Source organism: Puma concolor, chromosome B3 (genome assembly GCF_028749965.1).
Source record: "Puma concolor isolate L17-30 chromosome B3, mPumCon1.1.hap2, whole genome shotgun sequence".
NCBI classification, from domain to species: domain Eukaryota; kingdom Metazoa; phylum Chordata; class Mammalia; order Carnivora; family Felidae; genus Puma; species Puma concolor.
The window spans coordinates 78,573,345-78,601,144 of record NC_141672.1 but is presented as its reverse complement, the minus strand read 5'-3'; the positions used below and the strand labels follow the sequence as shown (position 1 = coordinate 78,601,144).

Sequence of the window (27,800 nt, the reverse complement as noted above, 5' to 3'; positions counted from 1 at the left end):
TAGATGGATGTTTGATCTTATGAAGAAGTCAGTTGTTTTATCATTTCTAGGCAAAGAAGAGTCAATTCAAAATTCAGAAATTATAACTCAAAATTAGCCTTCCAAATTCTTAAAATAAAAGCTGTATTACTATTGAGGAAAGAAATAGGTCATAATAGTAGATGATTCAGTATCAAGGAAAGAACCCTTTGCATTCCACATTGCACTTTGACAGGCTAAATTCTCAATTAAAAATTAGAATACTTTTAGATGAATAGAACCTCTAGAATTCTTCTTGTTAGTTGCTCATTTTTATTTATAATGAAATTGTGACAGAAATTTATTTCCCTGAACGGCTTGACACATTACCTTATAAAATAAGAAGACTAAAGCTTGGTTGAGTTGTATGAAATGACCTATGACTTTGATGACTGTGTTCCTCTGTTTGAACTGAGAAGATGATGTGTATGCTTACAGAAACATGTAGACTAAATGTCAAATGTTCTAAACTACATTTTAATTTGTAAAACATGGTCATCCATTCAGGTGTTAGTGCCAGGGAAAAAGAGATTAGGTGTTAAATACTTCACTATAAATCAGATTCTTTTGCTGAAAGGGACATATAAATTGGAAGACACTATTTATTATAGTGCACTGCTAGTTTACTTTTAACACATGAGGTAAAATTAGGAAAAAAGAAGTCCACAAAATTCAGAAGACAAACAAATTTAAAATTTAAAAACAATCAAATAGCAAGATATCTGTTAAGCCCAGCCAACCTAGAACTCCTTCCCCCAGGTGACCTTTTACCTTGGAGAATATAATTAGACATTGGTTGTAAGAACTTACAACTGGCTGGAGACTCCACAAGGGAGGAAAAAGAAAAGGTTTCTGATAAGAAAAAAAGCAAGATACTGCTCTATGATAATATTATTTCCACAATTTGCCAAAGCATTTTCTTTTATTACCAGTAATGGTGATAGTGATGAGGTTTTTTGGGGTTATGGTGAAGCTTACGGGGTCCAGAGCCAACGGCCAAGAAAGAATTCTTGAAGACATTGTTGGTGCAAGAAGGTGATTTTATTAAAGCAAGGGAACAGGACCCTTGGGCAGGAAGAGATGCCTTGGGGCCATGAGGAGAGACTGGTTATATACTATAGAGTTGGGGGAGGTAAAGTCCAGGGGAAGTTTCCAAAGGGATTTTCATATGCTAAAGAAGATTCATAGGATACTGGAGGCCTCGCTATTGTCAAGTTAAAGTTGTTTTCCCTCTAGCAAAGTATTAGCATTGAGACTGGTGGGAGCCTTGGGGCAGGTGCTCAGGTCATGGTCTCCTGGTCTGTGAGTTCAAGCTCCACGTCCCAGCTCTGTGCTGACAGCTCAGAACCTGGAGCCTGTTTCAGAATCTGTGTCTCCCTCCCTCTCTTTCTGACCCCCCACCCCTTCCCTGTTCATGCTCTGTCTTTCTCTGTCTCAAAAATAAATAAACGTTAAAAAAAAAAAAAAAAAAGACTGGCCGGAGCCTCAAGTATTTGTCAATGGGCTGCAGGTTATACGGAAATTTAGTTTTACCTGCCATTTCCTTCTGCCTTTGTTTCTCACATCAATAGGGCACCATCCGAAATCCTACTTTAAACCACTTTATTTGTTTTTGTTATTTATTTTTTTAGTAACCAGTTCCTGTTTTTAATTCCCTTTATGTATGAGGAATATCTTGCAGGTGTTAAGATGAAATGATCTTAAATTATAGATTGAATTTTTTTCCTGTGTGTGCATCTATGAAGCTATGTAACTTATCAAATTAGAAAACATTTATCACACAAAAATTTCCCTTGGGCCCCTATGTAGTAAATATTCACTGTTAGAGCTAAGGACTTCTCATTTCTGACACTAAATATCATTTTTATCTATTTTTAAGTTTCACTTAAATAAAATCGTACAATATGTACTCTTTTGTTTTGAGTGTCTTCTGACTAACATCATGTTTTAGAGATGTGTCTATGTTGTTGCATGTAGTAGCTTAAAAAATGTTTTAAAATTTATTACTGAGTAGTATTCCACCATGAATGTACCTTAATCCCATCTGGTATCTACTTCTTAGATGACTTAAACTAACATAATTAGTATTGGGAGTGGTCTGAGAGCACAGGTGATAAATGGGTATTGTGGTTGGTTCACTCACTGCCTGGTGTGCAAATAGGACTCCATTACAATTGGTGTTTGGGACTAGACAAGTACTGGCATTATATAAATGTCAGATTGCTCAAGACTTCAGTGGTGGTGGGGTGTCTGGCTGGCTCGTCAATGGAGCAAATGACTCTTGGTCTCAGGGTTATGAGTTCAAGCTCCACATTGAACTTGGAGCCTACTTAAAAAAACAACAACCACAACAAAACAAAGAAATGAACACCTAAAGATTTCAGTGGTGGTGACCTGGGGAAACATCTTGTGGAAAAGGAATGCTATTATAAGTGAATGATTCAGGCATTTAGTCATTTGTAAAATAAGGGGAGAAAAATTCCTAGAAATAGAGGAGTTGTTTGCTTATTTTAAGTTGTGTTGATGCCTTGGAATAATATACTGAAGACCAGAACAAGCAGTTATAGGTTAAGTGTAGGGATCTAAATAACTCTTTTGTAGCTCACAAAGAAGTCCTTATCTCCTGTAGTGGGAATATCTTAGACAAGGAGTAGTCTGAAGATCTAACAGACTTACACAGTTCCAACAAAATATAAACACTCAAGCAAGGCATGTGTGTTACGGTAAGGTCAAGGCACTAGAAGGGAAAATCTAGGACCCTGAAATCTGGCATGAGTACTTCTGGATAAATGCCCCTGAAGACTTTGGCTCTGCAGTCTCCTTCATTTTTGTAATAGCAAGAACTTCCTCCTGCTCAAGGAAGTTCCAGAGCCTTTTCTCCTGTAAGGCAGCAGGTGACCCTGTAGGCCTGGCCTAAGTTCCTCTCCAGGGAGATAACTACAGTTCCAGTGTGACTCGGGATACATTGGGCCTGATAAGAGGGGAAAGAAACCTACACAAAAGCAAGTTCAAGAATGAGCTTTCATGTATAAGCAAGAGCTATGTGACTTTTAAATGGGAGTATTGAAGTTACACACTGTTCTCTTGACCTTGGTGAGCATCATTATGGGAGTTGTTTTAATTCTCTGTCAGGTAACTCATATACCTCCATTTTATTAAGGTCAATTCCTGAGGATTTATCTTGTTCCTTTTTTTGGAACATTGTATCTGGTTCTCCACTTTCCTCAATTCTCTGTGTTGGTGTCTGCACACTGGACAACGTAGGCACCTCTCTCAGTCTTCACAGATCGGTTTTATGCAGGAAGAGATCCCCACCAATAAGCCTGGCCAGAGATTCTGGGGGGCTCTCCAATGTTTTCTCTCCCCAGGAAGAAGCAGCCTGCTTCTTGGCAGTGATTTTTGTTTTCTCACTCTGTGCAGAGCTTACGGGAGCATGTAGGGGAAGCTCTGGCATTCATCAGCCCAAGTTGCATCTCTATTCTCCCCCAGCTGGTTAGACTATGCTAGAACCATCAGAGCTTTGGGATTGGTGAGAGAGATGCTAGTTGTGAAGCCCCATAGAAGTTAGGGTGCTGGATCCCTGGATCAACCCCTTTACTCTCCTGGAAGAAGCTGAGAGCTGGGATTTTTTAATGTACTCACTTTGTGTTGAATAGTAAGGAAATCAATGGCATCTACTAGCCCGAGCTACTGCCTCTGTTCTCCCACAGGCAGCTAGACTCTGCCAGACCTGTCAGAGCTCCAAGACTGGCAAAACAGAATCTAGTCCTCAGGGAGACCTCTCTGGAAAGCTGGGGCACTGAACGTGTGAATCAACTCCTTCCCTCCCCTTGCTGAAGCTTGGAGCTAGTGTATCTTCTCTTGATCATATGATACTGTGACAGGGAGGGACTCTGGTGAGAGGGTGTCCTGAATCTCCTTAATTGCTTCAGTGAGCCAAGTTTTGCATTCTCCTGGGAGGTGCAGGAGACTTTCAATTAGTTTTAGATTTTTCTCAAAAGGAATTTTTCCATAAATTGATGAACTGTTGTGTTTGTGGGTATATGGAGGCATTTGCTACTCTGCCATGTTGCTGATATGGCTCTTAGCATTCAAGTATTAATTCATGCTCCCATCTGGTTTAATCTTAAAAACATTAGGCTAAAGGAGAGAAACTAGTTGCAAAAGACCACATCCTTATTCCCCTCTCCCCACACCTAAGTAACCATCAATCTATTTTGTGCCTCTAAAGATTTGCTTGTTGTGGACACTTTATACAAATGGATTCATGCAATATGTGGTTTTCTGTGTCTCTTCTTTTGTATTGTCAAATTTTTCAAGATTCATGCATGTTATACCATGTATCAGTACTTGATTCCTTTTTATTGTTAAATAATATTCCATTGTGTAAGTATACTGTTGGGAAAATAAGTAAAGTTCTGCACCATAAGATGGCCAACGGGACTAAAACAAGCTCTAGTTTCTAGCTTAGAGACCCTTCTTCTGGGTTCTTCTTTCTGCCCTGCTTGCCGTGTATGTCAAATTACTACTAATGTGGAATGCGGAAGTAACAGAGTATAAATTGCCTCCCATGCTTGTGCTCATGGCTCAGATCTTTGGAGAAATGGTCTCCTCTGAGCCTGCCAGTGTTAAATAAATCTCCAATCCAACAAGATCTCTGAGTGCTGCTTGGTTTTTCCACCAGCGTTCCAGCCTGGTTCCATAACAATACCACCTTTGGTTTATCTATCAGTTAATGAACATTTAGGTTCTTAAAAATTTGTTACTATTATGAATAAAGCTTCTGTAACCATTCATGTTCAGTGTTTTGTTTTTTAAAGTTTATTTATTTTGAGAGAGAGAAAAACACAGCACTCGAGCCAGGGAGGATCAGAGAGAGGAGGAGAGAGAGATTCCCAAGCAGGCTCCTCACCAGCAGTGCAGAGCCCAACACAGAGTTTGAACTCACTAAGCATGACCTGAGCCAAAATGAAAAGTCAGGCGCTTAACTGACTGAGCTGTCCAGGCGCCCCAATATTCAATCTTTTGTGTGGGCATGTGTTTTCATTTATTTTGCTTTTACATATTCAGAGTGAAATTGCTAGATCACATGGTAGCTCTATGTTAAACATTCTGAGGGATTGCTAAAATTCTTTCCAAAATGGTTGCACCATTTTACATTCCATCAGCAATGTATGAAGGTTCCAACTGCTCTATGTTCTCAACTGTCTTTTTGATTATAGCCATCTTGGTATGAAATGGTTTCTTACTGTGATTTTCATTTCTAATGACTAATGATGTTGAGCATCTTTTCATGTGCTTATTGCCCATTCATATATCTTCTTTGGGTACCTTTTTCCTTAGATCTTTTGCCCATTTTTAACTGAGTTATTTGTCTTTCAATTCAAGAATTGTAAGAGTTCTTTATGTATTCTGGACCCATGTTCTTTATCAGATCCATGATTTCTAAATATTTTTTTCTCCCATTTCATGATTGTTTTTCATTTTCTCCTGACTGTCATGTTTGCTGGGATGTTTATGTTTCTTTGTTTTGTGATTTTTGATTGTGAATTTTTATTTGTAAAACCTTTCTTTGGTAGTTTAGTGTAGACTATTTTCAAGGAGCATTTTGCTTTTCAGGGAATATTTGTGTTTACCTTTGCAAATGCCTGAGCCTACATTCTTAAGTAGTGAGTTAAAATAAAACTGTCACTTTGATGTATGGGAACATACAAAGACTATGATAGCAAACCCAGCTTTTGTGAACGGCACATTATTGTCACTACATCCAGATTCAAGTTTGGGTAACATTTTTTTATTGCTGTCAGCTTCCAGTAGGCAGGTTTTCTTCTAATAATCTCTTTTATTTTATTTTATTTTTTCAGAATCTGAGCACTCAGCATTACCTCCAGTCAGTTTCCATCCCTGTTCAGGACCAAAGCCCAATCTGTAGTACTCTCTCAAATTTGTAGCTTCTCTAGGTAACAGTATTCAGTAGATGTTCTCAGTAGATGAGCAATGTTTCAGTGCTGGTTTACCCTCCTGGAATGGACCTCAGTTTCATATTGGGACTCAGATGTGATTTGTTTACTTTCTTTTAAAACCTTTTAAAATTGATTTTAATGGTTATTTTAGATGATTCTAGCAATCTTAGGTATTTTTTAACCATAGGGTTTTTGGATTTTGAGTGTGCTTTAACAGTCACAAAAATCTCATGTAATGTTTAATCAGTTGGAGTATACTCCCATCCACCAGTGGATGTATGTTTTACTTTATAAATGGCTATGATTTGTCTAATATAGGGTGTGCTGTAATGTAAGACTGAGATTTTAGGTTTAATGTGTAGAAATAGAATTGAATGTAATTTTTATAGCAAATATTCTAAACTTGCTTTATTTATTCTTTTCCATTTGCCTGAAATTCTTCATGTATTCCATGTTCCTTTTCTTTAATTACAAGGCTCTCACCTGTAATTCAATTACTATAATATATGAGCAATATATGCCCTTATATACTCTAAGTTTTTAACAGATAATATCTCACAGAAGTGCATGTATTCCTTTAAAAAAATTTTGTTTAATCCTTATTTATTTTCGAGAGAGGCAGTGTGTGAGCCGGGGAGGAGTAGACAGAGAGGGAGACACAGAATTGGAAGCAGGCTCCAGGCCCCGAGCTGTCAGCACAGAGCCCAACACAGGGCTTGAACTCACGAACTGTGAGATCATGACCTGAGCCGAAGTTGGATGCTCAACCGACCTAGCCACCCAGGTGCCCTGAAGTGCATTTATTCCTTAAGTGTAAGTCAAATAACTGCTAGAGTATAGTTATTTCATCATTTCTTTATTCATTCAGTAGGTACATATGAACTTCCATGAGCCAATATACATACTAGATACTGGGGATATGTAGAGTCTAGTGCCTTAAGATAGAACTAACATTAACCTATAAGTATACAATTCATTATTGCTATAACTTGTGCAAAGGATGGAAATCGCAGCATGCTATAAATGAGTGAAATAAAGAAATATAAACTGGCCAAGGACATATAGGAGAAGTATTCTAAAATGTAATATTGTGTCCAGGTTCTGTACTCTAGGAAGAAGTTAGCTGGGTATAGAAGTGATGGAAGGTCATTGTAGATGAAGGAAACAGCCTGTAAATAGTCCTAAATTAAGATGCCTGATAACTTGGAAAGTTCGAAAGAAAGTCAGTGTTAATATAACATTATGAAAAGAGGCAAATTAGAGCAAATTTCCAGAGACAGGCTGGGTTTTAAAGGTCAGTTAAGGATGTGAACCTATGTCTTAATGCCACAAAATAATTTTAGCCAGGGAGGAAACATTGGGACCTGCATTTTAATCACATCACTCTGGATAGTTGTAGAGAGTGCATTCAATAGAGGAAAGAACTTATGCAGTAGTTTAGGATCAATAGAAAGCTGTTGCCTAGAGGAAGCAAGGAATGTTGGTGTCTTGAATGGGGAGAGAATACTTAAGATTACTATCAATGAATATGATATTTTCAGTTTAGCATGCACTGCCCCCTCCTCAACACTCACAACCAAATCAGATTTAGCTGATAATTGCAACAAGGATTATAAGCTCATCAGAGGCAAATTTAACTGAAGTTAAAAGTTACATTGATATATTGCATAAAATCAAGAAATATGCTCCTATTTTTATTTATTGAGGTGTGAAAGTCAACTGTGCATACATACTTATGATATTTCTTGGAGCATTTGGTTTCAAGGATGCTTTATGTAGTTCTACTGAAATTGTCCTTACATTGGTTTCTTCCCTCTGGTATCTCACATTCTCTCTTGCATTTTATATTCATTATGCTGTCAGATTTAATTACTTATTCTTTTTTTTTTTGTCTCATTGCATCAAGAGATTAGATTCATATTTTTTCTCATTGTTGTTCACATTATCTCAATCATGATTTGTACTGGTCCGTCATTTAAAGGTAGTATAACTCTATGAATGTCATTAGCAATCCATATCTATTAAAATCATCTCTATTAGTATTCACCATATATATATTTTCATATTTATATCTTCACTAATAATTAGATATTGAATATCTATGGAAAAGTGCTTGATGTTTTCAAATGTTTATTTTGCTGTAGGACATTCATTATCATTATGTGTTTTAACAGCAGTAAATGTGAATTAAGATATTTTATTATTTTCTGCACTGATTATGGTTCTGCACTGGTCTAACATAAGAGTGAACTTCATGTATTATACAGAATCTATGAAAATTATGTTAGCATAATATTTGGAAGTTGTGTTAATTATATAGTGTTCAACTGGGGTGCCTGGGTGGCTCAGTTGGTTGAGTGTCTGACTTCAGCCCAAGTCATGATTTCACAGTTCGTGGTTTCGAGCCCCACATCAGGCTCTGTCCTGACAGCTCAGAGCTTAGAGCCTGCTTCAGATTTTATGTATCCCTCTCTCTCTGCCCTTCTCCCACTCATGCTCTGTCTCTCTCTCTCTGTCAGAAATAAACATTAAAGATTATATATATATATATATATATATATATATAGTGTTCAAGTCTAAGAGTTCTATAAGAGTTCTATGTGGAGATAACATTTTGGAACTGTAATTTTCTCATGGCCTCTTTCATTTTCTGATTTCTCAGTGTATAAATAATAGGATTTAGTAAGGGTGTGAAAACAGTGTAAAATACAGCAAGGACTTTATTTCCTGAGAAGCTATTGAATGGCCAGGCATAGATAAAAATACAAGGTCCAAAGAACAGAGTGACCACAATCATGTGTGCAGACAGTGTGGACAGTGCCTTGGAGAGGCCTCCTGATGATTTTTGTTGTACGGTGATCAGGATGACAATGTAAGAGACAAGAAGGAGGATGAAACAGATGAATGAGAGCAGCCCACTATCAGCAATGACAAATAATTCCAGGGTATATGTTTCCATACAAGCAAGCTTAATCACAAGTGGAAGGTCACAAAATATATTGTCTATGACATTGGGACCACAGAAAGGCAAGTTTACTGTTAATACCATCTGGCTCATGGTGTGTATAAAACCAATTATCCATGAAAGTATCATAAACCCACTCAGCAGCCTGTGGCTCATGATTGTCCTGTAGTGCAGGGGTTTACATATGGCTACATATCTGTCAAAGGCCATAGCTATCAAAAGAGTCATCTCAGCACCCCCAAAGAAGTGCATAAAGAACATCTGAGTCATGCAGCCCCATATGGAGATGATCTTGTGTTCACTGAGTAAGTCTGTGATCATCTTGGGTGTGGTGACTGTGGAGAGACACATGTCCAAAAAAGAGAGGTTTCCAAGGAGGAAGTACATGGGAGAATGAAGGGTGGAACTAAATGTCACTGTGACCATAATGAGAACATTCCCCAACACAGTAGCACTGTAGATTAAGGAGAATGTTACAAAGAAGAAAATCCGAAGTTCCCATTGTCCAGAAAATCCTAGTAAAATAAACTCAGTCACTACAGATCCATTTTTAAGATCCATTTACTTGATTCAGAAAGACTCCAGAAGTTCTTTTATACAAAGAGAATAAAAAAAATAAAGCCACATTAGCACTGATGTTTTCCTATTTCTAATTGATGATAATAATTCATATTATGAGAACACATAATCTTAAATATATAGGCATCACTATCTATAATTTGAAATTATTTTATGGGTTATATCATTCTGAAATAATATTCTCATAGTTATGCAGCAATTAAAAAGAATTTGTAAGAATGGAAGTTTTATTTTCTATTGTTTTATTTGATCACATGATACTCTTATCAGTTGATCTTGACCCACTAATTTGCTCACTTGCAAAAATTGGATAAGTAGTTACATTAGTATTTATTTTTCCTTTTATTATCACAATTTTCTGTCACCTCTTGAGATTATGTTAAAACAATATATAAGGGATATAGAATTCAGAAGATGAGGAAATTGTGTTGTCGTGTATCACTGAAGTCATTTTTTAAGGTTATTCTTTATTTCTGAAATAAGTGAAGAAAGTGTACACACACACACACACACACACACACACACACACACACACTCTTAGAGGCTAATTTATACATGAAAGAAAATCTTTATGAACTTCTTTTCCTAATTCCTCATATTACTGTTGTTCATAGTGAGAAGTGTACATGTTCTGTGTAAATGTATGTAACTGGTAGTTAAGAGGTAATTAGTCAAATGATTCAACTCTAACATACAGATTTGTTTTTGGTTGTGCCATGTCATACTAAATTGTCTTTACTTAGCTTTTAGACATTGTTCATAGGATCTAGAGTGATCAAAAATAATAACTATTAAGCTATTAGTATGTGCTAAATATTACTGTGTTCTAAGTGTTTCACATACATTAACACATTTAATGCTCAAAGAATCTCATGGGGTGAATATTATGATTATTCTTATTCTGCATATAAGAAAACTATGGCATAGAAATATTTAATGACTTACAGGTACTCAGCTAACAAAGTCAAAGCTGATATTCAAGCCCAGTCAGTCTGATGCCTGAATTTGACCTCATACCAATATACATATTGCCTACAAAGTTAAAGGAATGTATTTTTTATGGTCTAGTCAAGTATTGATTGAATTCATATGTTCCATGTGGTTTCCGTAGGAGGTATGATTCGGCAGGTATGTTGGAATCCTTCTGTGTTACAGCTAATTACACTGTGTTTTCTTATAGAATGAATGAATGCCCTATGTCTAGAGACAATCTAAAGATACATAATAATGAAGCTAAAAATAGCAGTAAACCAAATAAAAAAACACTTAATTTAGTACATGGTGATGTAACACATTGTAAGAATTTTAAAAGAATGGAGACCAGGGGCATCTGGGTGGCTCAGTCAATTAAGCATCCTACTCTTGATTTCGACTCAGGTCATGATCTCAGGGTTTCTGAGTTCGAGCCCCACATGGGGCTGCATGCTGACAGTGTGGAGCTTGCTTGGCATTCCCATTCTCTCTCTGCCCCTCCCCCACATGTTCTCTCTCCCTCTTTCTCTCAAAATAAATAAATAAACTTAAAAAAAATGAATGGAGACCAATTCCCAAGGACACTTTTAGATACAGCTTTAAGTTTGGTTGCTGTTATCTTCAAAACATTTAAAAATTAAAAATAATCCCCATGGGAAGAACAAGGCTCAGAGAATATGTGAGGATTTATAGGAAGAAGAGAATAAAGAACAGTGAGTAGGAGGAGTGGTACATTTAGGAAAGGGACTGAATTCAGATATGAAGATGCTTAGGAAGTGTCTGTTCTCTTTTCTCCAATGACCTATAATGTCCTCCTTGTTTTCTTTTCTACTCAGACCCTTGTCAAAATATCCTATCACCATTATCCAACCTTATTTCCCTCAATTTATTTCCTACCTTATATATTTTTAAGAACTGGACAATGAATACAAATTAGGGAAAATAAAGATGAAAATGATGTTCTTGTTGGTCAACCTCCAGGACACAGAGTGGATGCTGAACGATGACTATGGGTCTGGACAAGCACCCAGAGGACAGCCATGCACCATGCTCTCTTTGAAGGGCTGTGTTACATGATTATCAGGTGAGTGAGCAGGAATTTTACTTTGGAGACCTTTATGACAGTAATTTTAATAGTTATATGCACTTTGTAGAAATGACTGGTTTTGATGATTATCAGATGAAATGAATATGCCAGTTACAATTGGGGATGAATACCTTTGCTACATGGAATTTCATGCCCCATGGTACACTGACAACAGAAAAACCTGGATATGAAATTAATACTCTTTTTTTTTTTTAATTTTTTTTTTCAACGTTTATTTATTTTTGGGACAGAGAGAGACAGAGCATGAACGGGGGAAGGGCAGAGAGAGAGGGAGACACAGAATCGGAAACAGGCTCCAGGCTCTGAGCCATCAGCCCAGAGCCCGACGTGGGGCTCGAACTCACGGACCGTGAGATCATGACCTGGCTGAAGTCGGACGCTTAACCGACTGCGCCACCCAGGCGCCCCTGAAATTAATACTCTTAAGTGTAATGCAATTAATACAAATAAATCCTAAATTACAGCTTTATTTTGCCTTTTTATTTTATTTGAGAGGGAAAGCTGGCATTCATTTATGTTGTTAGCTTTCCCAGCATTTGTTTCTCTTATTCATCTTCTTCCTTTCCCAAGCAAGTTTTAAAAACTATTTCTTTAGTTCTGTACTTAACATAAATATACCTCTTCTTATGGAGCTAGAGTGTATTATGCTAAGCAAAGTAAGTCAGAGAATGACAAATACCATTTGATTTCACTCTTATGTTGAATTTAAGACACAAAATAGATGAACATATGGAAAAGAGGAAAAAGGAGAAAGAGAGAGGAGGCAAACCATAAGAGACTCTTAACAATAGAGAAGAAACTGAAGGTTGATGGAGGGAGGTGGGTGGAGATGGTCTAAATGGGTGATGAGCATTAAAGAGGGTACTTGTTGTGATGAGCACTGGGTGTTTTATGTAAGTGATCACTAAACACTACTACTGAAACCAATATTACACTAAATGTTAACTAATTAGAATTTAAAAAAACTTGAAAGAACAACAACAAGAAACCCACAAAAAACAAAAAGCCGGAAAGAAGTGCCATTAAGGTTGTGAAACTATAAGGCCTTTTCTTCCTTCCACAACTTCTCTCTTGACTTGTTATGGTGTTTATTGGCTATTTAATCTCATTCTCAGTAATAATAATAATAATAAAAATATGAATTATCAACATAAAGAAGTATGTAAGTTCTAAGACAAGAAAAGTAATTGCAGCCTCAAAATGTGGGTTTGCTCTATAACTGAAAAGCTGAATGTTGCCTAAGGATCATTTAAAAATGTTTTTCATGAGTTTACTCCCCTTTTGTCCATTGATTCTTATTCTCTATGTTCTGCAGGAGACTGTCTTTCTCATCCTAGCCTCACCACTCTGGGGAACCCCCTCTACCCCTCATACCTTAGCACATAATATCTTTCAGTTCTTCAGATAGCTTGTCCATTCAGCACTCTTACTGTGCAGATGATCTTACTGTTAGACTCAGTGTGACTGTCTGTCGTCAAGAGAGAACAAGAGTTCTTTCTTAAATCATATATTGCGATTACTACTCTTCCCTATATTTTGTAGTTTTTCTTCTCTTTCTTTTTCATCATACACTAAACCTTAGTAAATACTGTCTCACTGAAGTTTGATATTCTATATCTCAAAGAAAGCCTATCTGGAGAGAATCTGAGCCCAATGCAAGATTCCATAACCTATGCCTTTAGATCTGACATAGTCCACTTCCCCTGATTCCATTCAGCCAGTTCCTGAACTTGACTTGGAATTCCTTTCCTTGACCATTCTTCAGTTATCACCCCAGACTGCTGCTAGGAGGCCATTATATTCTGTCATCTATCTCTCTTCAATTTATAGTATAGTCTTCCTGTGTATCCCTGTATTATTTGCCTAGTTACCTTTTAAGTCAAATAAAGAGCCAAGTCCCATTTCACTTATGTTGAGAACTTTGCATTTTGTTGCAGATACTTGTATAGACTTCTAGCCAATGAGACTCTCCAGGGGAAATTACAATCTTCCAACAGAAATTCTTCTTCTTAATTGTGGCATCAGTTTCATAGCTTTGTGTAGGTTTAACCACTGAAGGGAAAAGGATAGAGGTATTTTGAACCAGTGATCCCATTTTTACAAGAGAATTTATTTTAGAATTTCGTGAAAAGCAAAGTTACTTAAATAAAGTTAAGAATTGAAGACTAGAAAAAGAAAAAAAAATGTATAAAGGCAACATAAATGAAAAGAAATAAATTATGTAGTTTAGAGAGAGATTCTATTAGTGAAGAAAATTTTCTTCCTCTTCAATAAGCAATTGTACATTTTATTATAGTTAACTTTTCCTCAATTTATGAGGTGCTTTTGAGGAAATTGATGGTAGAATAATTATATATCAGAGCTGGGAGGGAACTTTGTAATCACTTATTCCCTACACCTTATTTAGTAAATAAAAATCTAGATCCACATAATTAAGTAAATTTCTCAAGTGTTTGATTCAGGACCACCCTAAAGCGATGTGGAATGGGTGACATGGTGTATGTGTAAGCTCCTGGCCAGGCACAGCATGAGCACAGAGATGGCGTGTGCTAAATCTGAATCAGTCATGTAAATCCAAGATTGCAATCCTGAGAATTTTCCATATAAAAACCCATCAAGAAAGGAACAAGTCAAGAGGCCCCTGGGTGGCTCAGTTGGTTAAGCATCCAACTCTTAGTTTAAGCTCAGGTCATGATCTCAGGGTTTGTGGGTTTGAGCCCCATGTTTGGGCTCTGTGCTGACAGTGCAGGGTCTGCTTGGGATTCTCTCTCTCTCTCTGTCCCTCCCCCACTCACTCTCTCTCAAAATAAATAAACAAATTGGGGCGCCTGGGTGGCGCAGTCGGTTAAGCGTCCGACTTCAGCCAGGTCACGATCTCGCGGTCCGTGAGTTTGAGCCCCGCGTCGGGCTCTGGGCTGATGGCTCAGAGCCTGGAGCCTGTTTCCGATTCTGAGTCTCCCTCTCTCTCTGCCCCTCCCCTGTTCATGCTCTGTCTCTCTCTGTCCCAAAAATAAATAAACGTTTGAAAAAAAAATTTTTTTTAATTAAAAAATAAATAAATAAATAAATAAATAAATAAATAAATAAATAAACAAATTTAAACAAAAGGAAAGAAGCAACCCAAGACTTGTTTTATTAAGTATTTGGATATGAGCATTTCTGCTCTTGCTCATGTGTATACAATACATATTACTTAATATAAAAATAATTGATTTATGTAAATATTTCCTTCTCCTTTCATTATGGGCACTTTAAGAAAAAATAAAATTTTCAATCTTGACTAATTGTATGTTTTCAAAAATTATGTATACTTATGCTAAAGTACTGAAGGACCTCAAAAACATGCTAAGTAAAAGAAGCAAGACACAAAAGGCCACACGTATGATTTTATTATATGAAATGTTTGGTAAACATAAATCTATAGAGACAGAAAGTACATTACTACAAAGTGGTCACCTTGAGCTGAGAGTGCATGTAAGCAGGTATGAATTTTCTTTCTGTGGTGATGAAATGATCTAAAATAAGATTGTGGTGATGGTTGCATAGCTATGTGAAAACAACAATAATTGTTGAAATGTGTATTTAAAACAAGTAAATATATTATATGAGTTATGGTCAATAAAACTCAAACTATTATACATTTTTTGCTTTTATTCTTAAGTAAAAGTATCTTTACTATGTTAGATTAGTAATTCTCAATAGTTTTCTGGTTCTATCCAGCTGCTTGTATTCAAATATAGTTCACTATGGAGCAGTCGATGACATAACTGCAGATCTGATATGCCTTAATTTTGAAATTTCTTAATGTCCCCTATTTGAATTTATATTTTTGACTGCCTTATATATTTGGAAAGTCACTATTCTCTTTTTGTTAAGTGGTTTTCTTGATATTTTCCTACTATTTAGAATACTCCTATGAGTTTCCTAAATTATTCACATTTTCCTTCATTTGCTTGCGTATGAACATCTTAGAAGGACTTCTTTTTCCTAAGATCTCATTTGTATAAGATAAAGCTGATGGTCAGTTTTATTCAGAAATTTTCTACCTATTAGTTCTGGTCATTAATTCTCCTTTGGCAGCTCCTTCTCCAGCTCTCAGTAGAATGTACTTATTACATGTCTGTCAGTACCTAAAATGATGAAAATAAAAATATCCCCTTTTCTATGAAAAAATTGAGTTTCCAGCAATTGCCTTGTTTTCAAAGACAGTATGAGTTATCTGGGTGCTCACAATTTACTTTTCTTAATTTCACTCAAAATTGGTAATCACTGAACACCTACTGCCAGGTTTTACTCTTTAGTATCATTTTGAGAGCATATATTTTATACATTTGTATGGAAACTCTTGGTCATAGGTTGTTGTGAAGTAGTAATACAATCTCTCAGTGAGAGAGCATTTGATGTCTCAGAAGCCACAGCCTTTTCCTTCCAGCCAACACAAAATTAAAATACCATCTTCAGTATATTAACCCTCTATTGAATTAGCTCTCTATGACATTTCCACTTACCTGCTCTAAAGGCACAATATGAAGAAAAATGTGTTCAAGGGGTTATTCAAAATTAAAAATCTGCTTTTCGCGCTCTGTGATGCTCCATATTATGAATGTATATACTATCTTCTAGTTCTTTTATAAAAATGTGAATCACCTTGGAGGCAGATTTGTTGGAGCTCTGGGAATCCAAATTTCAAGTGGGAATTGTTAGGACACTGAGGCTGCTGCCCTAGCATGACCAGGAGAGATGTTTACACTTAATTTCCAGCCCTGCCACATGCTGTTGTTCTCTCTGAGCTTTGGCTTGATTACAATTGACATGAGAGTATTGGTTGATTAGCTGTGCTATAGGAATTGTAGACATCTTTGAATTAGTGGACACTTGCTTTCCCTCATACTACTCCAGTCTATCCTCCTACCCTCCTAACATCTTTGGGTAATTTTTCAGATGAATAATCTCTAGACTTTTCTGAGCATAACATCCCCAACATGAAAATAGATTTCTGTATGTTATAATTTACTATTGACAGCATATAATATGTACAATATTAATATATTCAGAAAGTAGAAATTTTAAAATAGTTATGCTAAAGTGGTGATGGGCATTAAGGAGGGTGGTTTATATGTGAGAGATGAATCACTGGGTTCTATTCCTGAAGCCAAGACTACACTGTATGTTAACTAACTTGAATTTAAATTAAAAAACGATTGGCATTATACATTGATAGTATAACTTTTTTTATGCTCACTAAAATTTCAATTACTTTTTGTATTTAGGTAATTTGCTATGAGATTTTCAAAAACTATACGTCACAAAATAGTTTCATAACATTGTCCCTTTACTATAAAATATTGTAGTAAATTCTTGTTATACAAGGTATTTCTTTTACAAAATTAATAATAATAGATGATCTTGGTGTACTTTGCACCGCAGTCTTCAAAGATTGGTGCAATTACTTGCCAAAAAAGATGTCATTAATAACTTTCAAATTGACTGATATCCGTGTCACTTATGTCATAGTCCATTTAATTACAGTCAAATTCACCACTTAACCCATGGCTTAATGTAGATTTCTGTCATAGACGTTGCTTTTAGTATGGGATTCATACTAAAAGTCATGAGAGTTTTTTATATACAATTTTTAAAATCACTGATACTTTTGTGTAAAGCAAAACTCCTTTCTGTAGGACATAACTGATTCTATTACAGATCATTAGGTTTCCAAATCATTAAAAGTAGTTTCTATGCACTTTGATACTGTTTACTGATAAAGAATACATTTTATTTATTGTCGTACTGCTCATACTGGCAGAAATGAGTTTTTGGTTCTTTTGCTATTAGTAAGAAACATCCACAACGCTTTTTATTGCCTTTAATGAGAAATTTAAAATAATTATTTATTATCCTGCAAGTAATAATACTGCAAAAATTATAGAGTTTTATTTTGTTTTATGTATTGATTTATATATCTATATATGTCTTTTGCTAATTGTGATCACTAGCTAATGTATCAAGGTACAGTATACATTGTCAAGTTCATTGTTTATTATAATGGAAGTAAATCTGTATTACAAAATAATGTTTCTTAATAATTTATATGTTTCTAGCCAGTTTATTATCAGTTCTGATAGCTTGTTGTTCTCTTACTTTGTGATTTAGTTGGCAAAAGTTTATATTATGGGTAAAATTGTCAACTCTATTATTGTATCACCATTTATGTGATTTTTAAAATTAGAATTATCTTCAATGCAAGGCTAATTAGCATAAATCCATTTAAGCTCCTTATAAAGTTTTGGAGAAAAAATTAAGTTAAAATAAAATAACATAAACTTTAAGTGTCCCTTTCTTCTATTTTGGCACACCTAAGCTATAATACATAGCAAGGTGTTCAAAGCAAATAACTGCTCTAAGTCTCTTCTTTAGGTTAACTCACATGTTTTCAGATAACTTTAAATATTATATGTAATGTAACCAGGTATTATACAGATTAATTCAGATTACCAAAAAAATCTTAATATTAAATACTGGTAAAGCTTAGTTATCTTTTCCAATTAAAAGAAACAGAAGTAGATGTTCACATTTTTTGCCCTATACCTATTTTTTGCTGGCTGGTTACAGCCAGCTTAAAATGTATTCACTCTCCTTTGGGACAATGGGTTTAAACAACTTTTAATGACTGCTTAATTAACTCTTCTCTTTTGGTTCAACACTGTATTCTGACCCAATTAATACTTCTCTAGGTCCTGTATTTTCTACGCTAATAATTCTTTACTCCTTGATTAAATACTCACCCAACATTATTGGCCAGGGTAAAATTCTATGATTTTTGACATATTCTTTCCCTGTCCTCAAATGTTTGATATTCTCATTTCTATTACTTTACTGTATATTCCTTGTTGGCAGAGTTTGTATTTAGCATTCACTTCTACCCTTAATTTAATTTCTTACTTTTGGTTGATTTATTGAGTGAATTTGCTTTTTGTTCTCTTATATCCTTCAACTCTCTAGTGTTGAATATAGTGTCATTTGATTCCTTCTAAAGAAAATTCTGGGGACAAAATATAGGTATTCTAACTCCAAATTTGTTATTTAGAAGCATAAATATTTATAGTATAGATTATTGCTCTAAGAAATAAGGAAACTCTGTATATGCAACTAGTTCTCAGGTGACTAAAATGAGGCCTTGAAATAGATATTGAATTCAGCAAGTCTCCAACTTTCCTGGGTCCATACTATATGTCAGAAACCTGTCTGTCCTCAAGGATTGCAGAATCTTATTATTCAATACTGATCCCAAATAATCCATTGCTAAGTGTGATGATATGCATGCAATAAATCACACATTGTTTTATGGAATTTGCAAATTTCTCCTAAAAGAGGTACCTATCCCCAAAGAGGCAACTATGCCTTTAATGATAGGTATTGACTGGCTGCACAAAGAAGCAAGAACAATCTAGCAGAGATAATCATATGTAGGGAGATATGGAAGCATAGACTATTCTGACATATTCTGACATGAACAGAAAATAGCAAGTATGTTTGAAGTATATGATAGCTTGGGTCATGAAGAGGGGAGAATTTTTGATGAGGACAGAAAGTTGGGTTAGCATAAGAACTTTTAAGGGCCTTAAAATCAATCAAAGTAGTTTTGAATATATTCTGTAGTTCACGAGGATCTACTAAAATGGTAAAATAGAGACTGAAGAGAAGTGAGTTTTCACAGAGTGATGATAGTAGCACTGTGAGGCCATTAGTGTGTTATTTTAATATTATAGGTATAAAATGATGAAAGTTTGACCTAAGGCCTTGGAGGGTGATGGAGAAGTATTGATTAAGTTGTCAGGTAGAATTATGAAACTTTGGTAACAGAGTATACATGATTGATGACAGATTGAACAGGGTAAGTGGTGTGTTCCATAACATTGTCTGTAGATTTTCTACATAAGAATCAAATGAGGTAGGGACTTTTGGACTGGCAAAATGTTGGACTCTCTCTCTAACAAAAGGAGAGAAGCTGGTAGACTCTCTCTGCAAGAAAACAAACACTTTGCTAGTGAAACTTACAGAGAACAATAAATAATGTGGAGTCTCCAGAAATTGTCCTAGGGCATAGAGAAAATAGAGAAATGATCATTTAAGAAAATCTACTAAATTTTAAGAACAGTGAGTCTAGCATTTAAGCCACTCCGTATCCCATGTCTCCTTTCCCTGCCGCCCCCCCCCCCCCCCCAGCTCCATATTCTAGAAACCCTTTTCTACTCTACTGTGGATACTCTGCTCTAGGAACGTATGGTCAGGAAGATAGGAATTCTTCCTTTCTGCACAGCTTCCAGTCTAGGGTTGTGGTCTCAGGTTTTACCTTGGAAGGGTATGGACTTAAGTGTTGAAGAAATTCTATTCTAGATGAGCACCAAGGAAATGAAGAGGCTATCTTTCCCCATTCCACACCTACTTACAAGGCAGAGGTTCCACTTACATAAGGTATTCAAAGCAGTCAAACTCAATGAAACAGAGAATGGTGGTTGCTAGAGTTTGGGCAGGAAGTAAATGTGGAGTTGCTGTTCAATGGGTATTTAGTTTCAGTTGTGTAAGATTAATTATTTCAGGAGATCTTCTGTGTAACAGTATACCTCTGGGTAACAATACTATATCATGCACTTAAAAATGTGTCACGAGGGTGCTTCTCATGTCAAGTGTTCTTATCATAGTAATTACTACTACTACTACTACTACTACTAGTACTAATAACCAACAACAACCACAACTCTACTCCAGACAGGGCAGGCTAAGAACACTAGGGATCCCCCTCAGCATCCCTATCCTCCAACTTAGTTCGAGTGGAAGTTCATGGCAGAAGGGGCAAGTTGAGATGAACAGGACCTTTGCTCCCCTAGTGCCCGCTCATACAGCAGGGATGTCACTGGGAGAAATAGGCTGCCGCCTCTGACCTCAGCTCCTATGCAGTGGTACTCAGGTTCTGCACAGAAGGACAGGCATACTATAAATATGAAGAGCTCCATAACTCTACCTGAGGAGGCATGGCTTTATGTGGAATGGAGCTTGGAGAGTTCCATTTAAAATTCATTGTCAGAAACAATGGAGCTCTTGGTGAAGAGCAATTAAGAAGGCCCTCATAGCATCACTATACAGATATCAACAAATCACATTGTATGGCACACAGAAGTTTAAAGGATAGAAGCAAAGTGAGAGACACAAGAGAAACTCTACTGGGATCACAATCAACCCATGGGGATAAAGGAGGCTGTGTACATGCAATGGCTGCATCCACTTAGGAGAACTCAGACAAAGGTATGGAGCAGAAATGAAAACATTCTGTAAGCCACACACAGATCTATTAACAAAGGGTGGAAACTTCAGTGAAACAAGAAGGTTGAGCACAACCTCTAACCCAATATTGTCTGAAAAATAAGCAACACCATACCAAGGGCAACTCCTAGGAAGCCAAGCTTTTAAAAAAGTCACACAAATTCCTGTTAATCTGGAAGACGGTGTGAGTGCCCAAGTCTGTGCACCTCTCAGGAAACACTGGAGAGGGAGCATTCAGCTATTAGTCCCTGACTAAATGTGGGGCAAAATATAATCTCTTTGAACTGTGAGAGCAGCCTCTAAGCCACACTCATGACTACTAGCAAAGGATAACATTCTACCTGGCCTAGGAGACTTAGGCAAAACCAGACCAATAAGTAGCTTATGATGTCCCAAAGGTAACCAAGCTGCAAGGTTAAAAACAAGGACAAAACCTGAGCAGGATCATCAGAGGCAACACACTGCAGGGGCAATAAACTTCAGGGTTCCTTCAGCCAAGGAACTAGACACCCAACCAATCAGACAATTTCAAGAACATCAACATTGGAGACAAGAGGGATCAGCAACCAGAGTTGCTAAGATACATTATAAAAAAATGTCCAATTTTAAGCAAAACTGATGAGACATGTGAAGAAAAACACAATTATGCCCCATATATGAAATAAAAGATCAATAGAAAAATGCTTTTGCAGGGACCCAGATATTGCATCTCTCAGAAAAAAAAAATTTAAAGTAGCTATTATAAATACATTCTGAGAACTAAAGGAAAGCATGTCTAAAGAAGTAGCGGAAGGTATGACAATATCTCATCAAGTAGAGGGTATCAAAAAAGATATAGAAAAAATTTTTAATGGGGATTCTGGAGTTGCAGAGTACAATAACTCAAATGCAGAAATCACTAGAGAGATGACCCATAGACAGGAGCAGTCAAAGAAAGAAGCAGTGAAGTTGAAGATATATCTATAGCAATTATGCAATCTCAAGAACAGATAGTAAAAAAGAAAATGTGGAAAAGTCAACAGAACCTCAGAAGAATGTGTGACACCATTAAGTGCACCAAATTATATGTAATAGGATGTAAATATTTGCTTCTAGATTGAATCATTAAGCTGAACGTGATCTTATTACTTCACATAGGGAGTGCAGGAAAAATAGCAGCTTTGGGAAGGTAGGTAATTAATTTGGTGTTTACATTTTAGGCTTGAGATGTCTTTGAGATACCCAGGGAACAGCTCAGCAGAAAGTTGAAAATGAAAATTTCACAGCTCAGAAATGAGGAGCAGAAAGGAGAAAATGATATTACTGTGGGTAAGTGTAAACAACAACTACCACCTTGAAAGCTGGATGAGCAAAAGAGGAAGAGACATTACCCAGAATCCCTAAATGCTGCTGGGAGGGTGCTGCCATTACTGATGTTGGAACCTCTATCCCATTACTGAGTAAGAATATGCACTTGCACTTGGTGAAGCTTTAGGGGTCTTGGACCCTTCAACCTTACTGATGCTGCTGAGCCCCACAAAGTATTCCTGGAGTCCATGGTTTCCTGATATTGCTGCTGCCAGAGCCCAAAGCAGAAGAATGTAAAGCTTCTGCCTTTTTCTTGCCTTCCAACATCATGTTAGTGTCTTCCACTGATAGAACCTGATAGAAATAAGTTTGCAAGGGAGTTCAGGAAAAGTAATTTTCAGGCTTGTGGCTATGTACTAAAGAGAGAGGACTATAGAAAAGCTAATATGGGGCAGAGAGTCACCAGAGAAATATTCTGAATCATCTTCCCATTTTGTTGCTTAGACTCCATGCACACCACTCCACCTGTATTTAAATTTCCAATAGAAAATAATTGCTTCAGCTGAAAGATTCATTTGTCCTGCATACAAATTAAGACATTCTCCCCTTTTACTCCAAATGGCAAGCTAGAAGTTCTCATAGCTTCCTATATCCATCTCAGTGTTGTTTGGGATTTCCCCTAGTTTAGTCATAATCCCATAGGAATATTCCATAGCCTAGAGACTAAATGGTAAAGTTAATCACCAGCATCTTCTTGGTGAGGAAAAATAAAGGAAAAAAAGGAATTTGAAATTTCTTTATAAACACACAGTTACCCTAATACATAATTCAGGAGGAAAATATTCTTAATTTCTACAATCATCATTTTATTACTAATGGGTCATGAGACTCAGTCATCCACGGCTGTCTTCTTATACTGCCAATTGCTTTCTTCTTTTCTCTTCATCTAATAAGTCTGATGATGATGATACTTAACTTGGTGGAGTGTATCAAATTTAAAATTTTATTGGGTTATGTCATTCTCATTTATTTTACTTAAAATATATGCATTTACTTTAAATATAATAAATGTGCAATATTATGTTAGTTTCATGTGTACAATAAATTGATTCAGCAGTTTTATACAGTACTCAATGTTCATCAGGATAAGTGTAGTCACTGTCACCATAGAATGTTATCTTTGTGCACTGTTGATGGGAATGTAAATTGATGCAGTCAATGTGGAAAACATTTTCATTTACTTTTATTACTTGAAATGAAAATATTATGAGACACCACAGAGAATCACTTGAGTCTCATACGTTATCTTCCCTACCCTTTTGAGGAATATTAATCTTAGTGTTGATTAACACCTTGATTATTGGGATCACTGTTTTCAGATAACTTAATATGCTTTTCTATTAAATCAGAGGTATGAGGCACTGAAATGGCTGGTGACTTTTTATTTTCAGATCAATGGGAATTTTTTTTTTTTTTTGCCCTTGTTGGAGTTATTTATTGAGAACATGTGAAGGAGGGGACAAGAAATACATTTATGAAAGTTATTAAAATTTAGATAAAAATCTATTATAAAAGCATAGATTTTGAAGTTAGAGTTTGGATCTGATTTTTGGTCTAGTACTTGGAATTTCTGTGACAATCATTAAATTTTATAATGCTGAGTTTTCCACTGAGAATAATAATATGCCCTATTTTCATCATTGTGAAGTGAAGAGAAAATACATGCTAAGTGCCTCATCTGTGGTTAAAACTCAATAAATAGTTATTTCGAATCTCATTTAGTTTTCAAAAACCTGAAAATTACAACATACCTGAATGGGATTATATTGGAAAGGTTTGTGTTTGGATACATAATTCAGGATGTTTTATTGCATATAGATGTTGTGTAGGGAAGGATTGCCAGTTCTCAAGATGTGGCTTATATTTCATACAAAATCGTATACCTCAGTGTCTTCGGATGATGGTGGTGGCAACAATGACCATGATGTATTTCATGATTGTAATGTTTCAGTTAAAAGGTCGATCTGGGACTCACATGCTTCTTCTTTATTTTTCTTATTGCTTTTCTCATGTCTTTATTCCTGAATGTGTAGATGATTGGATTTAAAAGGGGAGTAAAAATGGTGTAAAACACAGAAAGGATCTTATCTATGGAGATCTTGCTGAATGGCCATATGTAGATAAAGATGCAAGGTCCAAAGAACAGCACCACCACTATAATGTGGGTTGAGAGAGTGGACAAAGCCTTGGAAGACCTGGTGGAGGAGCGACGCTGGACGGTAATTAGAATGATGCTATAGGAGATGAACAGAAAGGTGAAACAGAACAAAGCGAGTAGTCCACTGAATGCAATGACCAATAGCTCCAGGATGTAAGTGTCAGTGCAGGCAAGTCTGATGACCCGAGGCAGATCACAAAAAAAACTATCCACAACATTGGGACCACAGAATGGTAAAGTCATTGTGAACACCATTTGGCTCATAGTGTGTACAAAACCAGTGGTCCAGGAAAAAAGTGCAAGTCCAATGCAAACATGATGGTTCATGACATTTTTGTAATGGAGAGGTTTGCAAATAGCAATGAATCTATCAATTGCCATGGCTACAAGCAACATCATCTCACTTCCACCTAAAAGGTGAAGGAAGAACATCTGGGCCATGCAGCCTTTATAGGAGATAGCCTTATATTCACTAATTAGGTTACAGATCATTTTAGGAGTAGCAAAGGAGGCCAGGGACATATCAATAAAGGAGAGGTTGGCCAGCAGGAAGTACATGGGAGAGTGTAATTGAGGGTCCAGTTTTACTACAAAGATAATCATGAGGTTACCTAACACAGTGACTACATAGATAATGGAAAAAAACAAAAATAAGCAAAGCTGTAACTCACGAAACTCTGTGAGGCCCAGCAAAATAAACTCAGACACCATGGAATGATTTTGTTTCTCCATTTGTTTGGTTGTTGGCATATGGTACCTAAAAGCAAAAACAAAGTGAATTAAAGTCTATGAGTTAAAATTGAGAGATATAATACATATTCACTTAACTTTGCTTCCCATCATCTACTGAAATGTGCAAAAAAAATCAAGTGTTGAACAACACTGAATCCAGATTTTTTAAAAAGAATAAATATAATTTCTTAGCAATGGTTACGAGGAGTTTCTGCCATAAACCAAGATGTTTGAAGAAAATTGAAGCCAGCAATACGTAACTCATATCTGCACTGATCTTAAGAAAAGTGAGTATCTTGGGGCGCCTGGGTGGCGCAGTCGGTTGGGCGTCCGACTTCAGCCAGGTCACGATCTCGCGGTCCGTGAGTTCGAGCCCCGCGTTGGGCTCTGGGCTGATGGCTCAGAGCTTGGAGCCTGTTTCCGATTCTGTCTCCCTCTCTCTCTGCCCCTCCCCCGTTCATGCTCTGTCTCTCTCTGTCCCAAAAATAAATAAATGTTGAAAAAAAAAATTAAAAAAAAAAAAAAAAGAAAAGTGAGTATCTGAGTTGGTGAGAGAATTTAGAGATTTTTTGCCTCCTTTTTAGAATATTTGGTATAGATTTGTTGGTCTCCATAGGAAAAGAAGAGGATGCTTCCATCTCAAAATCTATTTCCACAATGCATAATAGTAAGGGGCATATCAGTGAAGGAGAGTCCAGCTGTTTTCTAACTGAGAGACAGGACTAAAAACAATGAAATTAAGTAGATGGAATATAGAACATTGAGAATCTAAGAGTCAGTTCGCAAGCTGTTGCTGAAAGTCAGATGAGCAGCAGCAGTATAAACCCTAGGAGTTTTAGACATTTGAGTCTATGGTTGGCCACATGGAGATGGCTTCTCACCTTCTTTTTTCTGTAAGGTGGAAGAAAGCCTCAGATATGTGGGTCTTCTCCAAAGCACTCTGACTTTACCTCTGGGCCTATGAATTGAGTAGATTGGAAGGTACAGTGCTTAGATATGGCACAAATGGATGCTTGCTGCTGGCTTCGCACTGCCTCACTTAATTTATTTTCTCTGTCAAGTGGCTAAATGTCCTAACAGATTTAGTATAACACCCATATCATTTATATATGGATGGTATAATTGTAGAGCTCTGATAAGCAAAAGGGGATCTGTAGGGAATACATCTATGTGGTTCTAGATGACATCCATGTAAACATGAATAATGCCAGCCATAATTTTTGAAGCAAGGTATCGAGGCAGATATATGATAGGTATCTACAAAAAGATAGTAGTAACAGAACAATTTTTTTGAGGCTTGAGAAAAATGTGACATCTGAAAAAAATGAAAAAAAGTGGGGAAAAAAAAAAACCCACAAAAGAGTTTATATCTGACTGAGACCTCATTCATAGAAAAAGACACAATTAGTTTTAAATATTTTGATATTTTAAATATTTTGAAATTTTTAAGAATTTGGATAGTATAAGAAAAACATAATTAAGATATTCATACTATTATTCAGAATTAACAAATATTTGTATTTTATAATTTTGTGTGTGGCTTAAAAAATGAAAAAATGATATCCTATCATAACAACATTTTGTGAATAAAAATTTTATTTTTACTGAGGAATTACTATTATTAAATGGTACAACCATCAGTTTGTTCTCAGCTTGTATTTATAGGTCTGATTCTACTTTTTGTTTCTTCATTTGTTTTGTTTTTAGATTCCACATATAAAAGAACATGCTGATGGTTGCCAGAGGGAAGGGAGTGGGAGGATGAGCAAAATGGGTGAAAGGGAGTGGGAGGCACAGGATCCCAGTCATGTAGTGAATAAGTCAAGGGTAATAAAAGGTCAGCACAGGGAATATAGTCAATGGGATTGTAATAAGGTTGTATGGTGACAGATGGTAGCTACACTTGAGGTGAGCTTAGCATAACGTATAGATTTGTGGAATCACTATGTTGCACACCTGAAACTAAAGTAATATTGTGTGTCAACTACACTTAAGTTTTTAAAAATGGTGCAATTAATGTATATCTATATGTTTATTTACATGTGAAAGACTTTTTCAAGATTAAATAACTAGAAGTAGAATTACTAGGTCATTTTCAACTAATCTAATAATGTCAAATTCTCAACAGAGGGTTGTACAAATTTACACAGATACTTCCCTACAAATCTTGGTATTTTGTTAACTCTCATTCCAACTACTATTTTTTGTTGGAATTAAAAAATGGTTCAGTATTAGAAAACTCTAATTAACAATATTGAAGAGATAGGTAGACAACATAATTTTAGTTGACAACAAAATACCCATTAATAAAAAGATATATTAGGTTCATGAATTGTAAATATGCCAATTCTTAATTTTAAAAAATTTTAATATTTATTTATTTTGAGAGTGAGAGAGAGAGAGAGAGAGAGTGCAAGCAAGGGAGGGGCAGAGAGAGAGGCAGAAAGAATCCCAAGCAGGCTCCACACTGCCAGCACAGAGCAGACGTGGGGCTTGAACTCACAAACCATGAGATCATGACCTGAGCAGACATCAGAGTCAGATGCTTAACCAACTTAGCCACCCACGTGCCCCTATGCCAATTATCTTTAAATTCATGTGTATATTCAACATAGTCCCTATGTCAATCCAAGGTGA

The 27,800-nt window shown here is 36.2% G+C and overlaps 2 protein-coding genes across 2 annotated transcripts; both read right to left on the bottom strand.

Annotated features, from left to right (window-relative positions):
- Window positions 1-8,577: 8,577 nt before the first annotated feature.
- LOC112855008 (olfactory receptor 4L1) lies at window positions 8,578-9,510 on the bottom strand. Its single transcript, XM_025918571.2, has one exon. The coding sequence runs from the start codon at window positions 9,505-9,507 to the stop codon at window positions 8,578-8,580; it is 930 nt and encodes a 309-aa protein (XP_025774356.1). The 5' UTR covers window positions 9,508-9,510.
- A 14,714-nt stretch (window positions 9,511-24,224) lies between these two features.
- Window positions 24,225-25,182, bottom strand: LOC112855054 (olfactory receptor 4K13-like). Its single transcript, XM_025918595.2, has one exon. It carries the CDS (start codon window positions 25,179-25,181, stop codon window positions 24,225-24,227), a length of 957 nt encoding a protein of 318 aa, XP_025774380.1. The 5' UTR covers window position 25,182.
- Between the last annotated feature and the right edge of the window lie 2,618 nt (window positions 25,183-27,800).

Excerpts from the sequence above, each read along its gene's own strand:
- LOC112855008 (XM_025918571.2), bottom strand. The coding sequence starts at position 9,507 with ATGGATCTTAAAAATGGATCTGTAGTGACTGAGTTTATTTTACTAGGA.
- LOC112855054 (XM_025918595.2), bottom strand. The coding sequence starts at position 25,181 with ATGCCAACAACCAAACAAATGGAGAAACAAAATCATTCCATGGTGTCT.